At 40.5% G+C, this 19,397-nt stretch overlaps 3 protein-coding genes across 3 annotated transcripts in view; 1 reads left to right on the top strand and 2 right to left on the bottom strand.

Moving 5' to 3' along the window:
* The window catches only part of fat4 (FAT atypical cadherin 4), a 142,436-nt gene that overhangs the window by 99,094 nt on the left and 23,945 nt on the right, over positions 1-19,397 (top strand). The window contains exon 6 of the mRNA XM_088344351.1: positions 1,380-1,554. Coding sequence (XP_088200477.1) covers positions 1,380-1,554 — 175 coding nt within the window. The remainder of the gene's footprint in view (positions 1-1,379; positions 1,555-19,397) is intronic.
* LOC148359553 (uncharacterized) lies at positions 17,209-18,354 on the bottom strand. The gene is made up of 3 exons (XM_088344283.1): positions 18,336-18,354; positions 18,210-18,294; positions 17,209-18,124 (listed from the first exon to the last, which is right to left on the bottom strand). The coding sequence occupies exons 1-3, from the start codon at positions 18,352-18,354 to the stop codon at positions 17,389-17,391; spliced, it is 840 nt and encodes a 279-aa protein (XP_088200409.1). The 3' UTR covers positions 17,209-17,388.
* On the bottom strand, positions 18,377-19,281 carry LOC148359552 (uncharacterized). The gene is made up of 2 exons (XM_088344144.1): positions 18,837-19,281; positions 18,377-18,774 (listed from the first exon to the last, which is right to left on the bottom strand). Exons 1-2 carry the CDS (start codon positions 19,120-19,122, stop codon positions 18,422-18,424), a joined length of 639 nt encoding a protein of 212 aa, XP_088200270.1. The 5' UTR covers positions 19,123-19,281; the 3' UTR covers positions 18,377-18,421.

The following is a 19,397-nucleotide window of genomic DNA, read 5'->3' as shown; positions in this document are numbered from 1 at the left end:
GTTACCGGACACCAAGGCAGACAACTCTGAAAAGTTGCCTGCCCAGCCATAAAGTTGCCCCATTTTTCACAACTTGAAACTCAATAAGACGACTAATCGCAAAAAAAAAAACATTGTAGCAAAGTATTAAGGACTGATAATCAGAATATATAATAGAACAACACTTTAAAATTAGGTTTAATATAAATCTACTTGTAACATTCATTGCATGGATATGACATTGCTGTTTTCCATCTGCCATCAGCATTTACCTTTATTAACTCATTTTCACTCATCCAATGTTTGCGTTGCGTCGTCTGCTACAAGCCACGTGAACTCCTCTTTCCACAAAGCTTTTAGTGTAGGTTTACGTTTTGTAGCGTCATACATTTTGTTAGCTTCTTTCGAATATTTCGTCTGGGGCTGAGGTTTTGGCTTGATTCCTAACCACTTCTCCATTTTTCTTGTGTATTCTGTCGGTCTACTTTGGAAAATGATATGCAAATGCACAACCTTATAACGCTTCGGAAAGTCCGGAAGAACGAAGTTATTCAATGCAGGCTTCTGATTGGCTGCCGAGTATGAAAAATTGACGAACTAACCGAAATTCCGAAATTTCCAAACCGAACGAATATTTTGTAATTGGAATAAAGCAAAGGTTTGATTTGGAAAAATAAATAAGTAAATAAAAACGAAACATTTTTTTTTTCTTTCTTGAAAAAGTTGTCGGCCCCCTGGGTAGAGACATTGTGTGAGTTGTACGGCCAATGTAAAAGATGCACGCCCCGGGCGTCCGGGTACATATTATTTCAAACACTGCTATCTGATTAACAGTGACTCCACTTTTTCACCTGTGTGTCAATAACATTACGATATACTTTATAATCTCGGTTGCATATGTATACAAATCAAACCAAGAAGTTTGTGAAGCACATGTGAATACATCATTTTAACTACCAGAAGACAGTTTAAGCCACCAGAATGCGCTTGGAAAATCAGTATTTCTGGCACCGTGAGTAAAGTTAGTTTGAAAATGCGATAAACTATATGTTTAAATGTAGACTGTGGTAGAGTGTGGCACCCTCACCTCTGCAATCCAGGTTTAATTTCCCGTTGCAATCAAAATTTTGCATGTTTGGTTATTTGATGAGTGATCGCTTTTGACTGTTTAATTATTGTGCTATTATATGCTGTAAATGACTAATCACAACATGAATAAACATGGTTGCTCTTGCTTATGTGAAAAATGTATGAAAAAAGAATATTTTCGGGTGGTGCGATTTATAGTGCGTAAAAGACGGTACATTTCTCCCATCCTCAGCCAATAGAAAGTGAACCCAATTAACCACTAACTTTTCTGTTGAGATCCAGTAGAAACGACCCCTTTGCTTTGGTTGCAGGTTGTCGCCAGGGATGACGACCAAGGCGCAAACGGTCAGCTCAGCTACATGCTAAGTAGCGGCAACGAGCACGGTGCCTTTAGCTTATCGTCCAGCGGCCAACTGAGTCTGACTCACTCGCTGGACCGCGAGGCCGGAGAAAAATATGTTCTACTGGTCACAGCCACCGACTCAGGTAAAGTTTAGTTTTTATGAAATGATTTGCTTTTGAGGCTGGGGTCAAGACTGAGTGTGTTCTGCTTTTGTGTTAGTTTTTTTCACTCTAAGGATGGATTTGAAGGTTTTTTGTGCATGACTGGGTCGTTCTTGAACAAAACTGCTCTACTACCGCTTTTTAAAGTGAAGGACAAGAGCTGGCCCCCATCAATAAGGAGCCAACTTCCTTTAAATGCTCTCTCTCTCTATGTTTTCTGCCTCTCTTTCACTCTTGTTTTTTTCTCTTTCAATGCTTTTCTTTATTTTTCTCCCTTACTCTTTCTCTTTTGGTTTACCGCATTACCTCTCTTTCTCCGACTCTCTTTCTTTCTTGTTCTCTCCCTCTCTCTTTATCTGTCTCTCTCTCTCTTTCTCTATTTCTCGATTAGACTCTCTTTCTCTCTCTTCCTGTCTCTCTTTCTTTCTCTCATATGTAATAAAATGAAATGAAATGATCTGCATTTCTTTAGGGCTTTTCAAGTCAATGACTTCCCAAAGCGCTTTACAGTGTGCTTCACATTTTCCAATAGCAGCCTTGTATTGCAGCCATGTAAGACGCTAACCTGCTTATTGGGGGTATTAGGGGTTCAGTGTCTTACCCAAGGACACTTCAACATGTAACACGGACAAGCCGGGATTCGAACTGGGATCCCTTGATCCCAGGACGAGCGTTCTACCTCCTGAGCTACTGCCGCCCCTGGTCATATTCTCCCTCTTTCTCTCTCCTTTGCTCTCCCTCTCTCCCTATCCCTTTCTTGCTTCGTGACGGGCAATATGAGTGGCTTCATTTCTGTGTTATCATACATTTTCAAAATTAATTGATTAATGTTTCATTATTATTAGTAATATATTTTCTAAAACACAAAAACAATCTGAACAACTATTTGCGAGCCACAAAAGCAGGCGCTCTTTTTAGTGAGCCGAGCCGAAAGAGTCGGTTCTCTAAAAAGAGCCTGGATTCCCACCACTAGTTGTTAGCACTGTCCTTAAACTTGAATTATGTCTCATTGTCCCAGACCTCGACAGGAAGAATATCATAAACCTTTGTTCAGACAACAAATATTTTGATTTTGTGGTGTGGGCACTGCTCATTTTACGCGGCCCGATAAGATTCACATCAAAGCTTTTTTAGCTTGCAAACGTTTTCACTATTCGGTTGAGAAACATACATTGGCGGCTTTAAGTGAATAGCATCTAGGGTTTGTTTGGATTCGGCGGTAGGGCTTGTTTGAGTCAAATAAAAGCTTAACTTGTTATTGCTCTTCGGCCTGCTAATGTGCAGTTAAACAAGTACATGCATTGCCTTGTTGCAGCCAAATCACATGGTGTCCCCCCACTAAGTACATGTTTGCCCCCTCCTGCCATCCCTCCTTCAGAATTCACTCCGGCATAGTTTTCTAGACTTATGGGTAGTTGTCTGTCATTCTTGGACATGTGCTGTATTGCAGAGGCGTCGGTGAAAGAATTATTTCAGAGATTTGCATTCAAACATCCCCCGAGAGTTGTAGGATTGCAAGGGGAGTCATCGGTCTTTGGCCTGTGATCAAAGTCTTCTGTACATTGCTTGATGGACAATTGCCGAGGTTTAAATTCAAATGAACCTCGCCGCAACACAATCCATTTCAAAGACTAAAAGATGGAATCTTCTTTTGACTCCTCGAAATGGCTGTTTTTAATCACGTCTTACTGTTAGCTGAACCGGTTTTATCACATTCGTTCCCTCTTTTGGATGCTTCAAATTGTGACAGCTCATAAATGCAATATATCAGTCCAGAGGGGAAATGGGAAAAACCTGTTTCAGGGTTGAATCTTTTTTTTTACATTTTTTGAAGTTATGAATGACCTAGTGTGGAAAACAAACAAGTATTCGGTCCCTTTTTTCTTTTTCTTTTACTTCAAGAGTTTTTCTGTAAGTCTGAACATAAGTTTTGGAAATAAGCTACGTCCTGACAAGTAGGGGTGGGAGGATTGATGCAAATATCGATACAATTGATACTAGCCAAGTAATTGGGTCTAATCAATACTATTGTCCTGTGATCCATCCTTCACTACTACTCCGATTCCCTCAAAGTGCTGCTTCTCTTGGAAGATAGCGCAGCCCTTCTATCTCACACACAGCGTCCTCTGCAACTCTCTAAGTGTGATGCTAAGTGTGTGACTGACAGGCACACTTCTAGCAACTCCCCCTAACTGAACTGCTGCTGCATCCTGCCTGTCAGGCAGAAGAGAGGACCAAATTAAGAGCCCACTCTTACCAGAAGCTAAAAACAACAGAAGTAAACTGTGGACTTTTTCTTTCAACTACAGAAAAGGACAATGCCACGAGTAGTTTGTGTGTTAAAGTGATCTGCTACTAAAAGACCACAAATGTACATAAACACACGAAGAAAGCTTACCCTGCAGAGCAAAATGAGCTGCATCGAAAAATGTAAACATGAAATGAAATGAAATGATCTGCATTTTATATAGCGCTTTTCAAGTCAATGACTTCTCAAAGCGCTTTACAATGTGCTCCACATTTCCCAATAGCCGCCTTGCAGCCATGTAAGGCGCTAACCTGCTTATTGGGGGTATTAGGGGTTCAGTGTCTTACCCAAGGACACTTCGACATGTAACACGGACGAGCCGGGATTCGAACTGGGATCCCTCGATCCCAGGACGAGCGCTCTACCTCCTGGGCTACTGCCACCCATGGTGGACAAAAATATGTGCATTTAATGAGAAACAATTAACAATTTATTTACAATACAGACTGTGTTTTCAAAATATTCTTCTATTTGAGCCCTGTAGTTGACATTGTTGTACAATATGTGACTCTGGTTTGACTTGGTTTTGCTGAAACCGTTTTGATAGAATTGTTTTATATATGTTTTTTTACTGTTAACATTTTATTTGTAGTTATTCAATTAAAAAAAAGAAATATTTTTAGCGCTATGTTTATCGAAAATATAAACTGGGAAAGGTTCAATTATTTATTCTTCATTAAATTTCCAAGCAAAGTTTTTGTCCCGGATGAATATCGTTTGATACTACTGTACCATGTATTTACTTGGATCTAATCAATACCAAAATTCCCAGTATCGCCCATCCCCACTGACAACGCAACGGTAGATCTGTATACTTGACCATTCATAATTGATATTGTTTCTTCGTTTGTAATGATTTTTTCAACATGTTGCTTTGACTTTGGTGCACAAATGTACAACCGACGGTTTCCTAATGTTATATTTAAGGGCTTTGCTGGCTTGAAAATTGTCTTTAGAAGTTTGTGCCACATAGACGGAGCTGCCTGACGAGCGAACATACTAATTTAGCACTGTTCACATGCGGTCCATATTTAGAGCTATCCACGGCACTTCCAAAATATTTTGACAAGAACGTTTTCAGTGTTGGTAAGCGGCAGCAAGGACGATGGTACAGAGAGAGAAAGTGAGAGAGAGAAACGATTTGGGTTGGATAATCAAAATATCAAAAAACCCATAATCAAGAGCCCAGTCGAAATTATCCAGTAGTGTTTTTCTCACATTTTTGAGGCCTGGGCCACCAGACGACAGAGGCAGACGCTTCTCCCAGGCACGATTTGACGTGAACTAACAAAAAAGTCCACGTTTGTTCAAGTTGCGTTAGAGAAGCGGCGTTCCATCTTTCCAGTTTTCATACGTTTGCGGCATGTATGAAAAATTAAAACTATTGGCATGGCCCACGAGGCTACTTCAAAGAAAAACATGATGAGAAGGAGTGGTCAAAAAATAGGCAACACAAATACATAGTCCATATTATAAACCTTCGTTGTAGTTATTGTAACAATCGTGTGAAATAGTATTAACACCTAAATTATTTTCAAGAGGATGCAAAAAACACTATTATTCCCCCCAAAAATGAAAATTTGCATTTTTCTCTGTTCGTTTACATCTTAGAAGTGAGACAAGTAAAACAAAAGCGGAAATTGAGCAGTTTAGATGTTGTTTTCTTTGAAAATATTCTGGGCACAAATGAGGCACAGAAAAAGCTGTTAGTCTGGAGTCTGATACCTCTGCAATACATTATGAAAAACCATAATTGGGGCCTATTCGATATTCTCTTATGGTCATTGCTATTTCAAAAAAAATATCTCCATTTTGGGTATTTTTTTATTGTTTAATGTTTATTGTTCGGTTTTTTTTCATTGTGAAAATTCCATTATTGCAGAAAAAGTAGATTATTTTCAGATTAGCAGTAACGATATGCCTTGATTAATGAATTAACAGGCAGGCATCGACATGTACATGTTATATTTCCCTTGTATCTTTCTATAAATAGACCATTTTTTATCAATTTTTTTTTAATCAAAACAGTAACATATTATTTCCCTTTCTAAGCAATACATGTGATGATATGCATTAAAAATGCAATAGAGTTAGCTTAGAACTGTTCTTTTTTGTGTGAAGTTTGATAAATATTTTGATCGCTAAAAATAAATCCATAAATAATAACAAGTACCGAAAACTTCATCCAACTATTTGAATGTTGGTTTAAAGTGCAGTACACACTAAAGCTTCATGATGCCGTATGTGGCCCCCGGGTCGTAGTTTGCCCGCGCCGGGTCTTGACAGAGTCTGGCAAGTAATGATAAGACTCAAGGCCTTCTCCTGTCTGCAAATTGAACACACCACTTCAAACCATGTTGAGACTGAATATCATTTGAATGAATGGGTTTATTAAGAAGTAAAATAATTATATCAAGAAGTAAATAATTACACTCAAATGAATGAGTAATCATAAAGTGCATTAATTGTGACTAAATATGTGAAACCTGGCTTTTAAATCAACCCCCTCTTGGCCTTGGTAGAGACTTTACTGCCATTTATTTAGCAGACCCCCACAGAGACCACATGCACCCTGGTGGGAATTACTGTACATCAGTTTGAAAACCATGAAAGAGAAAACTGGTGAATAATCAAGCCACCTGAGAAAAACTGTTTTCAACATTCTTGTGAAGTACTTTGTTTTATTACCAAGATCCGGAATTATCTGCAGGCAAAACTCAAAAGCTTAATGATGTACCTGTACCCCATAGCTACAAACATAACGTAACAGGACACATAAAATACAAGGACCGTAAAAAACACGGCAAGGAGTAAAATCTTGTTTTTGAGCTCCTCATAAGATTTTTTATCTGTATGTGATGATGAGAACAGCCAAAGGCATACTGACATGCCCTGCGTCTGGGCACATTTATTAAAGAGAAGCTATAATAAATCCTTAAAGCTGAGTCCATTATGGTGGATATGGTTGCCCCCAAAAAGCCCGTGTTTTCATATTTTTGGTGTTGGTATGTGTGCATTGCTGCTTTTGAAGTGGTGGCTTACATTTTTGGGGTGAAGAAAAGATGTTCTACAGAAGCAGAAACAAAATATTTGGAAGGCTTTCCTTGATCTTTATTGTTTTATGGATTATCTTTGAAGGGGAAAAGTTTAAGTACAAATAAGAAAACACAACCACAATCTTATTCGGTAGCAACCCAATAGCAGTTGCATCTTATGTTATTCGACTCAATAAATGGGCTACCACTAATTACAACTTCCAAAGCATTCAAACCCACTCAACAGCAACTGAACGGACATTAACATAGTCATGGCAATATGTTGTTGTTATCTTTGCTCTATCATAATGCAGTGGTGGTCTGTGCATTTAACAGCTAGCCCTTTAATGATGACCTTTACAAGTGTGGCGTTCACGAAAAAAAAAAAACAGATCCATGGAAATATGGAAGTGAACGATAGGAGCCGATTCTCCACTAATCAAGAGACAGTTCCCTTCGTAATGCTTTTTTTTTCTCTTGTGATTGGTAAACATGCACATTTTTATAAGGATTCTGCGTTGTTGACTTGGATGTTTGTTGAGTATAAAAAAGGTTAAAATTAATTTGTATTATATATTTTTATGTACATCTGTTTTAAATTATATTTCCTGTGTTTTACAGGGCTAATGTGTTTTCCATAAGAGATTTAAAGTTTATGATTTCATTTATTAGTTTTTTTGTTGCACTGAAAAGTCAATATTTGAAATTACATTTCGTTGGGATTTCCACAGAGTTGCTTCACATAAAAGTCCCTTATTATAATACGTTTAAATGGGTGAAATCAAAATATGCTAATTATAATGTTATAAAACAATAGATCTTAGACTTTGATGCATTACCGCCCCATAGCTGACGTTCCCCATGGCCTTCCAGAGGGCCTTAACTTGGAAATGTCATTGGGGAAATCGACATTGGGGAGAGATTTTTGAGCATGACAACCAGTAATGACTGAAATAGGTTTGTGTAAATGCTTTAATATGAAAGCACACACCTGAAAGCAGTGCAATCAGGGAACAGCAATTAAGAGTTGTTGATAGACAATTTCAAATTATTCAATAAGAATTCCCACGCAAAACACCATGAACATGACATAATACAGATTTATTTTAGGACATCAGAGAAGGCTTCGCAGGCCCTGATGGCCCACCATTGTCATAATGTAGTTTTATTTATGTCACAAATTATTATTATATCTTGCAAAACTGTTTGTTAGGAATGAAATTACTCTTAATTTCTCTCAAAGCCCTGAAATATAAGCCTTTTTATGTAAATAGCTTTAGGCAAAACATTTTAAATGGTTTAAGTGCACCCATTTTGGCTATGTGGACCTTTTACGACATTTTCTCTCTCAGCCAGCATGAGAAGTTCCTACTATGCTAATTTTATCACAGCTTGTGCTTGCTCTCATTCACCAACAACATTTGATAGCGATCCAAAGAAAACAAAACCCATTTGTTGGTATGGAAATGGATATTTTAAGAATTTAGCACTGGTGTGCACTATATGATCTTGTGGTGCCACTCACTGTGCATCAAAAGGCTAAACTGGGACTGACTCACTATGTTAGAATATGTTACACTGCTTTTTGCAGCATATGGAGCAGTTTAGGCAAACAAAATCATGCATCAATTACATTCTTGGTCTTCATTTTTTGGTTTTACATTGCTTTTGAGGAATCATTTTGAGATTTTCTCTGGGATTTTTGTGAGTTTATGTATACGCGTGCCATGCCATGTTCTTCTATGCCCAAAAATTGTTTTGTCTCTTCCGCACTTGAAGATAACATAGTAATTTTCAATAATTTAGCAGCATCCGAACGTGAGCCGCAAAAATTTGACTTAACTACAGTGCGACTCATGTATTTGTATTTCCTTATGGATTTGTTGGCTTACTATGACTTCAAGAGTAAATCATAGCTGGAAACATATTGTATGATCTTTGTAGATATTCTTTTTTACTTCTCTGAACTTGTGAGAAAGCATGCGTTTACTCTCTTTGTGGTGTTTGGCACACGGGACATTTCAGGCTAAACCCGGACTTTTAGCGGCGTTAATGTGGACAGGCTCACATTAAAAAAAGCTTTGTCGCAGGGCAACAAGATCTAAGAGGCGGAAAAATGTCCATTTTGACTCGTCCGCGGCCAATGTTCTCCCCTCCAGTAGTTTTGTTTACCACCGCCCTTAAGAGGACAATCGTAGCGCAGTCCATAAAGCGTAATTAAGTGTTTAGCCTCGAGCTTCCGTCTGCAGATGGGCCATCTTGTAAAATTTACACATGCATCCGTCTCTCCTGCGTCAGCCTGTGCTTGTTTTAATGAATCCGGTTGTTTGAACATCTCAGCCTTTCTGTGTGCATCGCGGCTTAACGTTTTTTTTTTTTTTTTTTTTTTAAACATCAGTCTGCCTATTGAAGAGACAGATTATCTCTTATGCCAGCAGAGACACCTAAACTTTGGTCTTAGCGCAGCTTAGGCTGGCCAACTTGGGGCAACTCACAGCCTTTCCCAGGAGCTTGAAGCCTGTTTTTTTCCCAATCTATGCCCCCCGCTAACATGCTCTCATAGCAGCTGCAGCATCAAAAAACAGATCGCTTAATCACCATTAGCACGTGTTATTTGTACCCCCCTCCAGTTCACAAAGTATGGCCATGCCACCTTGTTGGTGGTTAATGTGATTTGTCCAGTGGAAATGTACACTAATAAGGTGCTTAAGACCCCGCCATATGCTTACACGAGACAATGCTTTTTGAGCTGAGAGGCTTACCGAGGAGTATGAAAAACTGTCTGTAGGTCTTTAGTGTGGAAGAGGAAGCAACAGATGGTCACATGTTCTCGTTTAGTCCCATAGCCCAGAAAGCTTGTTGTTTTAGACACCAAGTGCTTGGAGGCGCTCTGTGTTCCTCCATGTGCGCCTGAACTCATATGCTTCAGTAATTAACGGATCCCGAGAAGTTAAACAAACAGCTTAATTAGTTCTGGATTATTGTCAAATATCATGCAACGTTGGAAATTGGACTTCTTTGTCTGAGAAGATCAAAATCTATAAACATATTGGAAACGTGTTGAAATGAAATGCAAGCTATTGTAGGAGTCGTTGAAGACATTTTACCATTGTTCCAAAATATTAGCATTCACTTGTACTATTCCCTGCTGGGACATTTTTGGGAACTACAACAATCTATGTTGAATCTTAAAGAACAAAGCTCCCAAAATGTTGTGACTTTAAGGTGGGCATGTTTTACAACACACAAGACAATTCCCTTGTACTAATTCTTACACAGTTTTTCGTTTAGTACTCATTTACTTGATTTTGTCCTACTGAACACTCCGTGTCTATGCTGAAGTAATCCAATCAAGGAGTTTAATCAAAGGCAATCGGCCTTATTTATCTTGGTTAAGACAGGTTTCACATATCTGAGCCAAACAATCACACTCTAAAAAGACTTTCGGATTGGAGTTCACAATGTCTTAAAAAAATCATGAATTTATAATCGTTTTGCCTTTATTTAATCTGTGTCTGCCGTCAACATGTTTTAGAGGATACTGTTTTAAAACCAACTCATATAAAAAAGCACAACAAAATGTGTCGAGGATCACACATTAAAACTATATATCAAGGGTTAAGGTTCGGTCTTGACATAGGTGGGGACTGTATTTCATCAAATGATAATAATGGAGACAAAACAATGATTGCTCGATATTGTTGGGGACACGTCCTTTCCAGCCATGTCAAAACTGAGTCCTTCCTCTATATAATAAAACTATGAGCCTATTCTATGTCTTTTGTTTTTTGTCTTTGACCTGAATGTACTCATATGGATAACAAATTATATAGGAACCAGTAACTTGTTTTGTTACCTGACATTGTTTCAGCCTATTGTGTCAAATCATTGCGCTTGCCTTTGTTTATTGTATTCTTAGTTACATTTAGAATTGTGTCTCTTGAGTTTGCATCTAAAGCAATTGAACAACATAGTTACTGCAAATTTGCAGGTACTACAGGATGTTTAGATTAAATGGTGAAACGTCTATAAATTTAGTGTGTCTGATGGGATAAAATTTAATGGCGATTTGTTTTCCTAGATTATTCACAGATTAACTCCCTCCTACCCTGCAATACATTTACATTTATGGAGCAAAACATATGAGGTATTGTGTTGATTTCCTTATCGCATGTCTGGTGGGCAATTTGCAAATGAGTCCTCGGATGAAGGGAATGCAAACATAAGCATTTGTCACACATTCCTAAACACTTCATATGTAATCCACTAGTGCTGTATCTGGCGTTGTTCTATCCAAAGATTCAATTAAGAGGTCACTCGATACACCCAATGATGAGATCAGTAGTTAGTGAGGGTCCAAAGAATGCGTTGAGGAGGGGGTGGGGGGTGATGTTGCATGGATCCAAACAATAAGGCAGATTTTGCTACGAGAGCGCGCATTGATTCGCATTTCCAGACATGATTCCAAAGTCTTCTGCTTGTCGTTAGGCGCTGGCAACCGCAACTTTTCATTTTCACACAGTCTATCGGGAATGTAATTTTAAGACTGCAAAACTAATAACAACTGTTACTCAACGCATGCTCTCGTCTTTGACCTCTGTCTGCCTGCTTTGCACCCCCAAAAGCGTAAGTTATTACGACTTATGCGAAAATGCTAGCTTATTAGTGTTAACATTAACAATCCAGCTATCTTTGTGTTGGGAATCCAGTTGGCTGGGTTCGGAATGTAAATTGGCTCCGGCACAGGCTCAAATTAGCGCCCCAAGGCCACATTAAAGCGTGGATTAACACAACTACTGCACAAAGACAAAGAACAAAAAGCTTGAGCAGGGGGTATTGCTGACTGAAAAATAGTTTTGGTGCCGCTGAGACAGCTGACATTCTTGCTGCCAAATTTCCAGCCGCGCTCCTTCTGTGACGAAGGAAAAAAAGATGATGTCATATGCTTGATGCCGGACTTTGGCCGCCGAGTTGGCACCTGCCTGTCTGGATTGTGATGTTAACCATCAATGACCCTTGCTTTCATGGGTAAATTCCTACAAAGAACAGTCAGACTTACCGTTTTCAAAAGCATACCTGGATTGTTTCACTTTTCAAGCATCCTCTATTCTTTATATCGGCTTACAAGACAGCATGTACACATTCGCTAATATTAGGGTTCACTTCCTGTGGTGTGTCTTGGGTAAATATGGCCTGGTGGCCCCCATCCCTCTCCAGGCCGTTTTTTCGGGTGGATGATTCGCCACGTTATGCAGATAATACTAGTTTCCATTGGTGCCAGTAGCAGGAAAGGCCTCCTGATCTGAGTCAGATACCGCACCTTCATCATCTGGTCACCGTTGTTTTTCAGTGTAAAGGATCATTCTGCCTTACAGAATTGAGCCGGACTTTGGCATTCACAGGCAACGGCCCGAGCATTATCGCAGCATACTTTGCCCCAAAAACCTTTGGTACGCGTGTGACAATACTGATACCATATCCTAAATCATTGGTTGAAAACCTTTCCGTTCCAAAATTTGCAGTATGTGATCAGGATTGGGGGGGTTACTTGAAAAAAGTAATACAATGCAGTTATGAGATACCTGTTGAAAAATGTTATCAGTAACGTAATCTGAATACATTAGTATTGCAGTAATGTACCTTGATTACTTTTTATTATTTTTCGCATTACCCCAATACCAAACATGCTAACAAAAGACAAAAACAATATGAATAAAAAAACTAAATGTTGTTTAAGATAAATTCACAATATAACCTTGAAAAACAAATAGAGGAAACCAAGATCAGGTAGTTGCATGTAGTCCTTCAACAAAGTGCCATGGATTATGGTTTATTAACGTCCTTAAAGTACCGTATTCAGAATAACTTGGCTAAATTAATTATTTTCACAACATGACAGCACAGAGAGATTTTGAACAACTATTAACTGCATAATACAAAAACAAGATAATTGTTAGAATTGACTAAATAATCCGTATCACGTCACTTGGGACCAACTTCACTGCGGAGTGCCCACTACGCACACTTTAGTATCCTTGTGAAACTGGAATGCAGGCTCACGCATATTAATAGAAAAAGGGTTCTACTTTGAAGGAGCAAATACAATGATTAAAAAAGAAAACTGAATTTACCTACAACACACTCTGACAAAAATGCATCTGCGCAGTGTGTGTAAACCTAATCTCTCTGCCACTAATAATCATTATTCGTATCAGCATTGTAACAAATTATATCGGTCTATCACAGAAGTCTTCAAAATAATACCCGGGTGCACCAGGTAGTCCACAAAGAACACCAGAGTAGATGACAGGCTCTGAAAATAGCTTACCAGTGAAAGATATCCAGGAAATTTGATTTCGAACTGGCATGTTGTTTTAGTGGTTGACTGAGCCTATTTTAACTCAACTTCTAATAATAACAACCTGGTAATAACATAGTAGCAGCATAATAATAACTTGATTAGTTGTCATTTCTTGAAACTGCTATTCGTGTGTGCCAATCTGTAACAAAAAGTAGCTTTCAGCTAAAAAAAATGCTGGTCTATCGCTCCAGTCAAGGGTGTTAATGGCCTATTGCTTTGGAAACTGGAATCGACTTTGGCTCACTGAAATTATTAGAATAAAATTAAAATTAGAGAGGGCGGCATGGCGGTTGGGTGGTTGGTGAAAGCCCCACAGTGCGGAGGTTCAGGGTTTAATTCCAAAGCCTCCCCTTGCGGAGCTTGCATGTTCTCCAGATGCCTGTGTGGGTTTCCTCAGGGCACTTTGGTTTCCTTCCACATTTGAAAAACATGTATATCAGTTTATTGGCCGGTCCAAATTATCCCTAGGTGTGAATTAGCGAGTGAGTTGTCTGTCATTGTGTGCCCTGCGACTGGTTGGCAACCAGTTCAGGGTGTCCCCTGCCCACTGTCCAAAGTCGGCTGGGATGGGCCCTGGCACCCCTGGCACCCTAGTGATGGTACCGGGCACAGAAATTAATCGGATGATACATATTTCTATATGTTTTTCTATCTGATCAATGTAGTAATGGAATTAAGCATTACATTTTGCCCGATTAGTTGCTTATCAGCGGCTAAACATTGAGGATTCGGAAATTGATTGTATCCTTTGGCTGCGGTGCAAATGTTGATTCACCCACCATGTTCAGAGCACTTCACCCTGAGCGTAACAATCCCAATAATGTCCATTAACACGCATTCGCTTACGTGCCAAGGTATCGGGTTCCCAGACGACTAATTCCATCGGCCCACACCGTGTAACAGGATCGACATGAACTATTGGTACGTTGGCTGAGACAGCTGCCATGGGGGGTTACGTGATATCGGCGGGCTCAGAGGGCTAAGACGGCACGTCTCCTGGCTTTGGCCTGCCGGCGAGAAGAGATACAACCGAGAGGGATGTGAGAACGGCTCGCCGTCTGATCCCACGCGCCTGTCGACAACGGCGGGGTCGGACCGGGGTCAGGGTCACTCCGAGAGGAGGGAGACATTGGGTGGGGGTTAATGTTTGCCGCACTTACGAAGGATTACCCTCAGTGACATCCGCGCGCTTGAGGCGGACGAGGCGTTTGCGGGTCAAAGGTGGCACAAGCGCTTGGCCGAAGAGTTGGACTCGGCTTTCCCCAGACGATAAACAGGTTGTGACATCACATCCTGCTCCCGGGGGAGGCCAAAGCATTAGACATGTAACCAATACACACAGATTGTGTGTGTGTGCAGTGGATGTTTTCGATCTAAATTGGGAAACAATGCTATTGAAAGTATTTTGAGTCTCGGGGTTTCATGTCTATCCAAGTGTCCATCCGTTTGTCACCCCAGCTGATCCAATTCTGGGTCATGAGAGTGAGAATAAAAAATATACAAATGCCTGCTTACTGTACTTAAAATATTTTAGGACACATGATGATATTGTGAGAGGAAGAACAATTACTGAAGCATGTTATGTGTAATAAATGGTACTAAATAAAGGCAACTTTATCAGAAAAAAATGATTAGTCTCAGTTGTAGAACATATAACTATACCAGGATTTTATGGAGTGTTAGCGAAAACTAATTGTATTCCAATTATTTGAAAAAAAAAAAAAATCAAAAACGAAAAATTGGGGGACAATTAAAGGTGAGCCGCGTCATGTTAGGTTTCCTTGAAAGAGTTGGAAGTAAAATATTTCCTCTATTAGGTATGTGTTAATAATGCTCAACTGAGTGAAAAGGTCCCTTTTGTTTTTTTTTCCACTGCACATATTGGCATTTATTTTACTTTTAGCACAACTGTTCGGGGCATAACACATTACATAGAACTCTGGGAGAGTCGGGTGTCGATGGAAAATGTATTTATGCCCAATTCCGCATTTTTTTTCTCTCTAATTTTTAGTGTATAATGAAAACAGTGGATCCAGCACCCCCGCGACCCTACTGAGGATAAGCGGTGCAGATAATGGATGAATGGATGAATGGAAACTGAAAGTCAGAAAAGGCCTGTTTCAAGTACAGTCCAAAATGCCCCCAAAAAATTGTCTTTTAAAAGAGAGCTAGTAACCAAAAAAACTTCAAAGTATAACTACAAAGTATTCTAAATATTGTTCCTGCTGTAATTCCACCTTTTCGAAAAACATGGCTGAGTCTTTTTGATCTTTAAGCAGCTCATTTCTGATCAACAAAATGCCCTGAGTGCCAAGTAAACTTTGCCTGCCAATAGCAGCGCTCAAGAGACACAAGACTCTGGGATAAATTCAAGAGGATCACCCGTAATCTTTTACCAGGGCAACCATATCAAAATGCAAATGGAAGACTCAAGACATTCTCTGACAATTTGATCTAATGTGCAATGATTAACGTCAACAGCGTGCCAAACATTCTGCTGCACGTTTTTCAGCGGATTTCCCTGTATAAATCTGCAATCATTTGGAATTTCCGTATTCTTCTAAATATTTATAAAGGTGGTAACAAGCCAACGACTGAAAGTCAACATTGTCCATATTTAGAAGGAAACAAAGATCTTGAGGTGGACCTGCAAGAGGTGGGATTCATTTTTTGGTAGTGACTCAATAAAAGACGTCACCTATGATTTTGGGGCCTTTTTGGGGTAAGACGATTAGAATGTACCTCTTAAATTTCCCCTCTGGGACTCGGGGCTGTATGTTTTAATTACCGCTCATGTTTTGAGCAAAAAAGCCACGTTGATAGATTTGCTGGATGATGTTCTGTTTATTAAATCAAGCTTTGCAATGCAGTGATGTTGCAAGTCAAGCAAAGCTCTGTAATGCCCAATAATGTTGGATTTTATTGCTTGAATTTGCTTTAAAGTTGAGCATCCGCAAGCTAATAGACTTTAATTTGTTTATGAAAACTCAGTGCTTTGGCTGCTGTTTTGATTAACAATGACTTCAAAAGCTATTCATATCAATGTACAAATTATATTTTGTGACCACTGAATTGCAGTTAAACTGTTATTTTTTCAAGAGAGGCCTTCTTTTGCAGAAGTACAAGATATCCAAAGATCTGAGCTTTTTGAGCTATGGCCAACGAAAGCAAGTAAAAAACGCTTTTGGGTCAAAATCAGCCATTCATTTTTTAATTTCAGAAAAAAATAGCAAGGGACTTGATCATGAATTGGCACATAATAAAAACAAACAGAAAATGACTGCATTAGAGAATTTCCAGTTGTTTATTTAACCAGTGATCCTTGAACATTCTTGCCAAATAAAATCCAAACCAGGAGCACTTTGGAGTTGAAGGATCTTTACAAGTACAAAAACCTTGAGTACAGTATTGTGAATTTTTCATTCAGCGGTGTTGCGAAGGACTCACTGACATCATTTGCGCTAGGTAGTTTCCAAAGTTTAGAACGGGGCAACTTCAAATGTTAAGCACCGTTTTTGTTGACATTGATAGAATAGAATAGAATAGAATAGAATATACCTTTATTGTCATTGTTACAAATGGGCTAACATATTGTGACAACGAAATTGGGCATGACACTCCAGTTTTACACATAGTGAGGGTATGAGCAAGAAGATAAAGGAACAGAGAAGATAATGTTATAAAACAAGGGGAATAAGGCTATAGTTATAATTTACATGGTATTTACACAGCAATGTCAGCATGTGGGATGTTACATACAGGGTTGTTGTGATAACGTTGTATCGTAACGGTTGTGCAATATTGCATTTGGTGCAAAGTCATCATGGTGCAAAAATAGTCCGCATATACATTGGTGCAAGCATAGACATCATAGTGCAAAAAAAAGAAATGGTCAGACATTGTGCAATTTGAGCATTAAACGTAGTGCAGTCGACATGTGCAAGAACAAGACTTGAGTAACATTATATTCGTATGAGGTAGTGTTGGCACGAGTTTTCAGTTTTTGTGCGGTGTCTGTTGAGCAGTGAACAAACATAGTGCAGACAGCATGTACGTGAGTACCATTTTACATACGTGTGAGGTATTTTTTTTTTTTTTTTTTGCAACAGTTTTCAGTTGTTTGTGCGGTGTCTGTTTAGGGTGGTAATGGCTGTGGGGAAGAAACTGTCTCTGAGTCTGTTCGTTTTTGCTTTGTGTGACCTGTAGCGCTTGCCGGAAGGCAGCAGGTCGAAGAGATGGTGGCCGGGGTGAGAAAAGTCCTTGACGATGTTTTCTGCTCTGCTGAGGTAGCGAGAGCAGGCAATGTCCTCCAGACTGGGCAGAGAGCAGCCGACGATTCTCTGGGCTGTTTTTATGATCCTCTGGAGCTTTTTCCTGTCTGCTGCTGTGCACCCCGCATACCACACCGTGATGCAGTATGTTAGGATGCTCTCCACTGTGGCTTTGTAGAAAGACACCTGCAGCTGCTGTTTTAGGTTATTTTTCCTGAGCAATCTCAGGAAGTGCAGTCGCTGCTGGGCCTTCCCTACCACCGCTCTGGTGTTTGCAGACCAGGAGAGGTCGTTGGAGATGTGCACGCCCAGAAATTTGAACGAGTGGACTCTCTCTACGCAGTCTCCTTTTATGATGAGTGGTGCTGGATTCCTGCCATTCCTTCTGAAATCCAGAATCAGTTCTTTTGTTTTTGTTGTGTTCAATATGAGGTGGTTTTCCGAGCACCACGTTGAAAGTGACTCAACCTCATCCCTGTATGCCGCCTCGTCCCCTTCAGAGATGAGGCCGATCAAGGTGGTATCGTCAGCAAACTTAATAATAGTGTTTGTGGGGTGGGTCGGTGAGCAGTCGGAGCTGTAGAGGGTGAAAAGCAGGGGGCTCAGTGCACAACCTTGGGGGGAGCCAGTGTTCAGTGTTAGAGTGGGAGAGACGTGGGTACCGAGTTTCACCGACTGTGGGCGGTTGGAGAGGAAGTCCATTATCCAGTGGCAGATGGAGGGAGAGAGTCCTAGGTGTGCAAGTTTCTCCACCAGGATCTCCGGGATAATGGTGTTGAAGGCTGAGCTGAATTCCAGGAAGAGCATTCTGACGTAGCTCCCCCGGTGGTCCAGGTGTTTCAGCACGGTGTGAAGTGCTGTGTTTATGGCGTCGTCAGTGGAGCGGTTTGCCCTGTAGGCAAACTGGTGGGGGTCCAGTGTGAGTGGCAGGGAGTTTTTGATGTGCCGGGACACTAACCTCTCGAAGCACTTCATGACCACAGGCGTGAGAGCTACAGGCCTGTAGTCGTTGAGGCTTTCCACTGCTGACTTTTTGGGGACGGGAATGATGGTGGAGGTTTTGAGGCAAGGTGGGACGGTCGCCTGTGACAGGGACCGGTTGAAGATGGTGGTGAAGACCCCAGCCAGCGGATTGGAACAGTCCCTGAGTACCCTCCCTGGTACTCCATCCGGGCCAGTTGCCTTCCTGGGGTTTATGGTATTCAGCGCACGCCTGACTTCGTGCTCCTGAAATGTGAGGGAGTTGCTGATGGTTGTTGATGGGTGTGATGTGGCTGTATGTGGCCTACCAGCTTCAAAGCGAGCGAAGAACTGATTAAGGTCCTCAGCTAGTGAAGCCTCAGCCTCAACAGTTGCCAGGTTGTGGCCTCTGAAGTTGGTGATGTGTTGGAGGCCCTGCCACATCCTCCTCGGGTCATTTCCAGTGAAGAGGTGCTCGATCCTCCTTGTGTAGGCTGATTTTGCTTCCTTGATGCCTCTCTTCAGGTCAGCCCTGGCCACCCCGTAAAGAGCCTTGTCTCCAGACCTGAAGGCGGTGTTGCGGTGTTTGAGGAGGGTGCGCACCTCGCTGGTCATCCAGGGTTTTTGATTTGGGTAGTTTTTGACTTTTTTATATACTGTGACTTCATCCGTGCAGTAACGGATGTAGGATAAAACAGTGTCAGTGAATTTCTGGAGGTCATGGTGTTCAAATACCTCCCAGCAAGTTTGATCAAAACAGTCCTGCAGCTTGGAGAGGGCTCCTTCAGGCCACGTTTGTATTGTCCTCGTTACAGGTTTTGTTTTCCTTCGGATGGGGGTGTATGAGGGGGTAAGGGATAGGCATATGTGATGTCAATTTCAATCTGCTT

Source organism: Urocampus carinirostris, chromosome 9, assembly GCF_059441175.1.
Source record: "Urocampus carinirostris isolate Australia breed hairy pipefish chromosome 9, RoL_Ucar_1.0, whole genome shotgun sequence".
NCBI classification, from domain to species: domain Eukaryota; kingdom Metazoa; phylum Chordata; class Actinopteri; order Syngnathiformes; family Syngnathidae; genus Urocampus; species Urocampus carinirostris.
This window is presented reverse-complemented; position numbering and strand designations above follow the sequence as displayed.

Excerpts from the sequence above, each read along its gene's own strand:
- LOC148359552 (XM_088344144.1), bottom strand. The coding sequence starts at position 19,122 with ATGACCAGCGAGGTGCGCACCCTCCTCAAACACCGCAACACCGCCTTC. Across the intron at positions 18,775-18,836 it reads CTTCGCTCGCTTTGAAGCTG|GAGCACGAAGTCAGGCGTGC; the intron begins GTAGGCCACATA and ends CTCACATTTCAG.
- LOC148359553 (XM_088344283.1), bottom strand. Across the intron at positions 18,125-18,209 it reads CCCACAGTCGGTGAAACTCG|CTCCGACTGCTCACCGACCC; the intron begins GTACCCACGTCT and ends CACCCTCTACAG.